Raw genomic sequence first — 9,304 nt, forward strand, 5'->3', positions numbered from 1 at the left:
TTGACCCAAACTAAAATCAGCTCAACTGTCAATACTTCATTGCTATCTTGATGATGACCCAAATATCAGATGTTCTACTAAGATAAATCATTGGTCACCCTAAACCTAAAACAACCCAAACACGAAATAATTTGAACTTGAAATGATTGACAAATCCATAATGACAAAGGATTTTCAAATTTAAAGCCAACCCGACCCATTGGTTGACCAATCTACTGTCAATAGTTCTTCATAGCTCATCTTGATGATGACTTAAATATCAGATGTTCTTCTAAAATAAATCATTGGTACCTATACTATTATTTAAAGGGCTGACAGAGTTAGTGTCACTCATCAACCAGATCCTAACTCAATTGTGAAATTGCCGAAAACCCATTTCTTTTATTAAATAACAAGCACTGCTAGGAACTTAGTGAATTCTTAGTGAATTCTAGAAAAATGTACATGATGGGCTTTGAACCTAAAGCACTATAATGTTTAAAGGAGTCATTTCATCTCAAACTCCATTATTCAACCACCAAGTAGAACTTTGACAAGGAACTATGAAAAATGAAAACGCTACAACAAAGAAGGAAACGAGGCACATGTCATCAGGGCACATTCAAATAACCCACCATCCATAAGTAACATGATGAACTGCTTCCACTGCTATTGATACATTTCTAGGATAACATTACCTCCACTCCCTTTATGGTATACTTCGAGGCAGCAAGAAAAACTAAGAGTTATCACTCGATGAAGAAGGTACCCAACCGTGCTAACCCTTTTACAACTCGTCTCTCAAAAGGCTATCTCTTCCAGGTGGGATATATGATGTATATGCTTTAATAATGGACTCGTATACGTCGATTCCTTTCAAGTACTCAGCTTGGTTTAGAAACTGCAGTAAGGTAGAAAAGACAACAATTAGATACTCAGATCACATTTTGGCAGTGAATGTTAACTGAAGGGAGTTCTAGTTCTTCTTGTATCACATACTTGTATTCACACGGTAGATCATCTCTGTCAACCTTCATTAAAATGCTAAGTTACTTGGACTCGGGTTTGAGTGTCGGATATGGTTATGTATCCAACATGAGCAAGGTTAGTCCTTTTTATGTTTTGTCATGTATTTGGAGGATCCTTGGAAGTTATATCCCCATATCCATGTGTTAGACATGGGAATTTCAAAAAACAAATGAAGAGTCCAAGCAACATGGTCATAATGTGTATTGATTCTATACTCTACTCTATATCAGAGGAAAAAGTGTATAAATGCTCATAATCCATTTTCCATCATATATACCACTTGCAAGTTGCAAGAGATGGGATCCAAATGTGCATATGACAAAAAATTGTAACTTCTTGAATCCTCAATGACGAGTCCTTTGTGGTTAAAGAGTACTATAGGTTTCGGCTATCTGCACTTGTAATACAAGATGCAAGCATAAATATGACAATACTAATGCAAGAGGCGCCTAATTGGGGTTAACAGTACTTTGTGTGAGTGTGCATAAATATGCAAGCATGCACATTAACATATAACGATAATAATACAAGATGTACCTCATTATGTTCATGAAGCAAAACAGGAGTGTTAGCCATAGGTGAAAAACCAATAGCTCGCAGGCCCTGTTGCCGAAAATAACGAGAATCTGTAGCAGCGGGAAAAATCTCTGGCTTCCCAATCTTTCCATTAGCTTTCTTGATAGCTTCTACCAACAAAGCCCACCATGGATTCGACCTGTCAGTAGCAGTTATGAGTGGCCTTCCCCGGTAATCTTGCGTAGAACCCTTTTGCTTAAACTGCAGACAGAAATAATTAGTTCAGGAAGCAATTCGGTATCACACAAACAGCAACACACCATGAGAAACTCATACAAGTGGGCAGCTTTTTTCTTTTCCTAATATTTATCGCCTTTGTTTCCCCTGGAATGCACTGATCTTGTATTTAGACAGTGACTCAGATGATATCAAATCGATACAAGTTGACGAGTGTCACTATCTTCAAAAAGCGGGAGAGGGGATGCGTTTGAGGTCATATAACTGACAGTATGAGCAGAACAAAATATTGAACAAACCACAGGACATAATCATATTGATTTCAAGAAATATATTGCAGGATGCCATGAAATTTTGTACTAACAGATCCCGAAAACATAGTACACCACCCTTTTATTCTTACAGAATGCCATTTTTTTCTAAGAGAGAAGTGTTTCACTTGCTCTACCTCAAATGACATGTTTCGAGAAGCAGGTGCCCATTCCTCAGCTATCCGTTTCTCCAAGAATTCTGCATTAACTGTTGGTGGTATTCGAATATCAAAACCAGCTTCTGCTTCAGACGGCTGCAAATTCATAACAAAACCCTGGCAGAAAAATATAAAAGAACCCACGTATGTTTGAGATAGATATTACATATATAACTATCTTTTTTTCCATGAATGCAAAATGGCAACAAAATTGATGATAGACCAGCAGAATGAATGTGTGCAGTAGCGGAAAGGAGAAAGGTAGGCTAAAAGGCCTAACTGACCATGCATTAAATGGTCCAGCATTTTTAGCACAGAAAGCTTAGTCCTTTAGTTCCTCTAGCAACCGAGTGCTTTAAGGAACTATGGAACATAGATTAATGCACATTGTTTTCCATCTTCAATGAAACAATGCAATCAAGCCACAGCTTTCCATGTTGATATATACTTAACATATTTATTAGGGTTAATGCAATTTTTGATCCCTGAACTTGGCAACTAGGTCCATTTTGGAACCTCACTTTTTTTTATCCACTTTGGTACCTGAACTTACCTGAACTTGACAACTAGATCCATTTTGATCTTTGAACTTGAAAAATGTAAAAGTTTGATAACATGGCACTCTGAGATTATGCCACATCATTAGATATTGAGGAAATCCAAATTTAGGGACAAAAATGGACCTAGTTGCCCAGTTCAGGTACCAAAGTGGAACCAAGAAACAGTATAGGTACCAAAGTGGACCTAGATGCCAAGTTTACTGTTTAATACTTAATAATTACTGTTAAAGACATCAAATTGACACAAGAAAATCCACTATTGAGTCACTAGGAAATTATTTCTATTCCATCAATGTGCATGACTAACATTTCATATCCAGTAAAAGCCTCATGAGATGCTTCATATTACTTGTCAAAGAGTATATGCTCCTCATGTCTTGTATAAAGATTCATACACTAACATTTTGTTTTTTAAAAGAAAGATTATCTATTTCTTTAATTTTCCAAAGTGTTTGAGGAAAGGAATCGGTATAAGCTCATTAGGGCTCTTAAAGTTCTAGTGCGTCAAAGCCAAGTGACAAGTATGGTTATAGACTGCTCCTGAGACATGAGCAAAAATTTGGTTATCTTCTGTGCTTTTATGATAAATATCTGAAGCTATACTATTAAGAAAATATCTAGTGAAATCATAACTAATAGCAATGCATGTAAACTAACTACAAGGACTTTAACAAGCAAAGATTTTAGCAACTAATTATCTAAATTTACAGAGACTTACTGTGGGAGAAGGCGTGCCAGCCTTCAGAAAGGCCATGTTAACCGAAATGACTTCTCCTTCACCCTTCAAACCAGCTTTGACCAAATCAAATTGCGAAGCCCTGAACCTCCTGATACCCTCAATGCTCTTGAAAAGGTTCTCAATTGCACTGTTGTCGTAAAGCTTCGCCCCATGTCCAGGAGCTCCAGTAGCCTTTATCACCAGCCACCACGGCGTCCTCTCTCCATAGAATAACCTGTAATTCTCATTGGGTGAAGCCAACCCTGTTCCTCAAAACAACATTATGTTATCATCACTAACAGATATACGGCCAACTAGCGGATCAGATATCTGCAATGTCAATAAAATTCAAACCCGCAAATTTGCTTTAAAATCTAAATCTGTTTACTATCCGCATCAAATCCAAATATAACTAAGATATCCAAATCCGCTAAGATCAGTATTTAGTAAGTCCAAATACTTGTTTAAAATAAAATTTTTTAAATAGTTTGGATATCCAAATCCCTTATTCCCCAAAACAGATTCAGATAATGGATATAGGAACATTAATATCCACATCCATTCCGAATCCACTTACTAAAGTACCCAAATACAAATATTATCTGAAAAAAATTAAATAAATATCTACAAATACCCAAGTCCTAACTATTGTACTTACAAATTCAGGTCCTCACCGGCAAGCTCAATAACGAACAAGAAGCATTGCCCACCAATCTATTAACTATTAACTATATCAGCCATTTCAAAACATGGTTTTACAATTTTTTTAATAAATTTTAAAAAGTAAAATCTGGTTCACCTTCATCAAGCACAATATCAACATTCATATTCTTGAAAACATCGGATTGAGCCAACTTCTCAAGACCGTCATGGCCACCAATCTCTTCATCAGGGACAAACGACAAGTAAAGTGACCGTTTTGGCTGAAACCCAGAAGCCTTCAACCTACGAACAGCCTCCATATACTGCATGCCCACGCACTTCATATCCTGGGAGCCTCTAGCGAATATATTACCATTTTCATCGATGTGGGCACCGAAAGGATGATAATCCCACTTCGAACGCTCAGAAGGGACGACATCGGTGTGGGAGTTGAGTAAGATAGAAGGAAGGAAAAGGTCGGAGCCTGGCCATTTGAGGATAACGAGCGGCTTTCCTTGGACGAACTCTATGACTTGGGTTTCTAAAGAAAGGGATTCGGCTAAGGATAGGATGAATTGGGTCGATTTTTTATAGTTCGGGGATGGTTGGGATGTGTTGATTCGGAGGTATTCTTGGAACCTTGATATGATTTGGGATTGTTCATCTTGGGTCGGGGATGGTGTTGGATTTGTGAAGCTTAGAAGTGAAGAAAAGAGTAGAAGATGAACAATGACGAATTGGTGATTGAAGTTGCAAAGTTTTTCCATCGATTTTCTATTGTGATTCTTCACAAACTATTGAGTGTCACTGATTCTCAGGCGCGAGCAACAAGGGGGAATAGATGCCTTTTTTATAAAACTAATACTTAAATGATCTATTTTTTTTATAAAATACGAAAATAATTTAAAATCTAAAAAAATATTACGATTTTTGAAAAGAAACAGAGCTTTAACAAATTTACTGGAGCTAAATAATTTAACATCAAAAGATTCTAACACCCTATTTTGCTCCTCTATTCTGATGCCTATTCCATCTTCCTTTTCTTGATTTTTTTTATTTGTTTTCAGTTTTTCATTTTTTCATTTTTAATTTGTTTGTCCTTTTCATTTGTTTTTCTTTATTTACTTTTTCAATTTATTTATTTATTTGTCTTTCTTCCTGTCTTTATTTTTATTATTTTTTATTATTTGTTTTATAATATTTTATGTTTTTTGTATATTGACAGTAAATTGTATGTTATTTACGTATTTTATCAAAAAATAGGTCATTTATATAATTAATTAATTTTTAGGTTAATTTTATAAAAAAACCTGAAAATAATTTTTGTAATGTGAAATCAAGAAAATTAAAGGGTAATTTTAATAGAAAGAAAAAAATGGAAGAGAAAAAATAACATTAAAATTTTAAAAATCATATTAAGAGTGAAAGTTGAATTGATTGGGAAAAAATAAAAATAATTTATTTGTTAAAAACTATGGCTTTTTAAAATATATATATTAAAAAATTAAAACATATATTATAACTGGTCATATTGTGTCAAGAACATCAACAATGTGATTGATCATTAGATTTATAATGCTTAATAATTGTTAGTTTAAAAAAAGAGAGAGAGAGGAGGAGAAGAAAAAGAAGAAGAAGAATGTCTCTATTTAAGAAGGTGGGGTTTTGCTTTCCCCTTCAAATATTTTTGTAGAAGAAGAGAAGGAAGAAAAAAGAAAAAAAAAACTAATAAGGTATTTAAAGTTTGTATTTTGTATTTTATATTTTATAGTTATTGTAATATAATAATTAATTATATTTAATTTATGTAATTTTTTTTAAAATTATGTAGATATCAACCTGCACTAGCGGTTTGTAGTGGGAAAAGGCTCTAACACTTAGATCAAAAGTCCAGAAAATCGATGGAAATCTCTTTTCCCCAATTCCAATTATCCATTTGGGCCTCTATAAGGCAACGTTTGCAAGTCCACGACAATTCCTCGAACATACTCCACCATCGTTGAAATCCAACCTTGAAGTTTATTGTATAACTCATCCCAGTTGTCGTACAATTGTTGCATGGCAATTTATTTCGCCCACCACGCTTTCCTGTACGACACTTTGTACTAGAATTGGGCTTGCATGTCCGCAATCAATGTCGACACAAGAATGATTGGGCTATCTTTCATTAGTGGCATGATGCAATTGCAAATACTTTTGGCATCCAATTTCCGGTGGTCTTGAGACATACGTGCGACAGTGCATGTATGACGCCCTGTTAGAATTAAGTGACCCAAATTCTTATTTAAATAAAATACGATGGAAAATAAAATAAAAGTAAAATCCATATAGAACTAGACTTCTTTTATTTTATTTTAGAATAAGGTTTTTAAACCTTATTAAACTCCATCTATTTTATATTGATTAGGATAAGGTATTTCAATCCTACTAGAATATGGCTTTGCAAGCCTATAAATAGACATAGTCTATTCCTCTTGTATTTGAGAAAAAATTTTCGACATAGTGAATTTTCTTCTCATCGCCGTGGTTTTTTTCCGAAAGGGTTTCACGTAAAATTTATGTGTTCTTTATTTTATTTATTTCATTCTATTTTATTTTTCACAAATTGGTATCGAGCTTAGGGTTATTCATCTCGATCACGGTAATGGCGTCTTTGAAGTATGAAATTCATTGTTGGATCGCAACACCGATTTGCGTTGTGGCAAATTAAGATGCAAGCGTTCTTGCAGATGGATCTAGAGGATGCCTGCTAGGATAGATAAGATGCCTTCGACATTAACAGATGAAGAGAAGAAGCGTAAGGATCGAAAGGCATTAACACAATTACATCGCATTTGTCCAACGAAATTTTGCAGGATGTGATGAAAGAAAAGCGCATTGCATTATGGAAGAGGCTAGAACAAATATGTATGTCGAAAACTCTAACAAGCAAGTTGCATATGAAGCGGCGTCTTTATGCTCATCGTTTGGAGGAAGGTGCGTCGTACACGAACACTTAACAGTGTTTAAAGAAATTCTCTCAAACTTGGAGGCCATGGAGGTTCGATATGATAAGGAAGATCTAGGGTTGATTCTACTTTGTTCGTTGCCCGTCTTATTCAACCTTTAGAGACACGATTTTATATAGCCATGAGTCTCTCACAGTTGATGAGGTTTATGATTCTTTAACCTCGTATGATAAGATGAAGCATCTTGTGGTTAAACCCAACTCTCGGGAGAGGGTCTCATTGTTCGTGGGAGACAAGACCGAATGTTGATGATGATCGTGGTAGAACACGAGAGCAGAATCCTCGTGGTAAATCTAAGGGTAGATCGAAATCTTCAAGCAGAGGTAAAACTTGCAACTTCGCAAGAAGAAAGGGCACATTAAATCTGAGTGCTATAAGCTACAAAATAAGATTAAAAGGGAGGCTGCGAATCAAAAGGAAACTGACCGGAAAATTTCGGTGAAGTGATGTTGTAGAAGACTACAGCGATGGTGAACTTCTAGTTGCTTCATTAATGATTCTAAAGTGCGAGGAGTGGATACTTGATTCAGTTGCACCTTCCACATGAGTCCCAATCGGGATTGGTTTACAACTTATGAAACGATGTCTGAAGGTGTTGTTTTGATGGGAAATAATGCTTCATGTAAAATCGCGGTGTTGGAACAATTAAAGTTAAGATGTTTGATGGAGTTGTCGAACACTTAGTGACGTGCGGCATGTTCGAATTGAAAAGAAATTTAATTTCGTTGAGTACTCTTGATTCAAAAGTGCAGATACACATTTGAAAGTGGGGTTTTAAAGATTTCAAAGGGTCCTTGTTGTGATGAAAGGGCAAAGAAAGATTGCCAAGTTATATGTTTCTGAGGTTCTCATATTATGGTGATCAATTGTCGCTTCCTCTTCCTTGTCGGATGATGATATTACTAAACTTTGGCATATCGCCTAGGGCATATGAGTGAGAATGGCATGGCGAATTAAGCAAAGAGGACTTCTTAATGGGCAAGGAATTTGCAAACCGAATTTCGTGAGCACTTGTGTTTTGGGAAGCAAAAGAGTTCGATTCACTAGAGGAATCCATAACACGAAGGAAATGTTGGAGTATATCCATTACGATCGTGGGGCCGTCGAGTGCCTTCGAGAGGTGGAGCTAATTATATGCTAACCTTTATTGATGATTTTTCCGAAAAGTTTGGGCGTTCTTCCCAAAGCGAAGCGATGTGTTTTCCACATTTAAGTCTTGGAAAATTATGATTGAAAAGCAGACGGAAAAGCAGATAAAATACCTCCGTGCACAATGGCTTAGAGTTACGTTACGATGAGTTTAATAGATTGTGCAAGTCGAAGGATCATGAGACACTTGACGATTCGTCATACTCCACAAAAAAGCGGCATTGCGAGCGAATGAGCAGAGCGATCATGGAGAAGGTTCGATGTATGTTGTCAAATGCCAACTTACCAAGTCATTTTGGGCGAAGCGACCTCTCTGCATGTTTTTGATCAACCGATCTCCATCCGTTGCCATTGAGAAAAAGACTCACAAGAGGTATGGTCCGTAATCCCGCTAATTATTACGATTTAAAGATTTTTGGGTGTCCTGCGTATGCTCATGTTGATAATGGAAAATTGGAACCGAGATCCATTAAATGCGTTTTCTTGGTTATAAAGCTGGTGTAAAAGGCTATAAGTTATGGTGTCTGAAAATAGAAAAGTTGTGATTAGCAGAGATGTTGTTTTGATGAAACCGCTATGCTACCTAACTTATCTCTTAAAGACTCTTCCAATAAAGAAAACCAAAAGCGGTGGAGCATCGATTAATCTGAATCAACTCCTCAAGCCGGTACAAAAATTGAGAATAGAGTTGCTTCTTCACCGCAATACTCTATCGCCAAAAACAGGACAAGAAGAGAAATTAAACCTCCAAAGAAGTATGCCGAGGTTGATCTAGTTGCTTATGCTTTAAATGTGGTGAAGATATAGATGCGAATCAAGAGCCATTTAATTATTTCGAGGCGATTAGTGTGAAGACTCGAAAAGTGGATGTTTGCTATGCAAGAGGAGATGGAATCACTCCACAAAAACAGAACATGGGATCTTGTAAAACTTCCTAAAGGTAAAAAGGCATTCGTTGTAAATGGGTGTTTAAAAGAAAGAAGGACTCAGGAGTTGA

General features: G+C 36.1%; 1 protein-coding gene across 1 annotated transcript; it reads right to left on the reverse strand.

Moving 5' to 3' along the window:
* Positions 1–361: 361 nt before the first annotated feature.
* LOC108464322 (uncharacterized) lies at positions 362–5,182 on the reverse strand. The gene is made up of 5 exons (XM_017764565.2): positions 4,308–5,182; positions 3,509–3,771; positions 2,210–2,347; positions 1,546–1,785; positions 362–880 (listed from the first exon to the last, which is right to left on the reverse strand). The coding sequence occupies exons 1-5, from the start codon at positions 4,915–4,917 to the stop codon at positions 767–769; spliced, it is 1,365 nt and encodes a 454-aa protein (XP_017620054.1). The 5' UTR covers positions 4,918–5,182; the 3' UTR covers positions 362–766.
* Positions 5,183–9,304: the final 4,122 nt, after the last annotated feature.

This window comes from Gossypium arboreum, chromosome 13 (assembly GCF_025698485.1).
Source record: "Gossypium arboreum isolate Shixiya-1 chromosome 13, ASM2569848v2, whole genome shotgun sequence".
In the NCBI taxonomy this organism is placed as follows: domain Eukaryota; kingdom Viridiplantae; phylum Streptophyta; class Magnoliopsida; order Malvales; family Malvaceae; genus Gossypium; species Gossypium arboreum.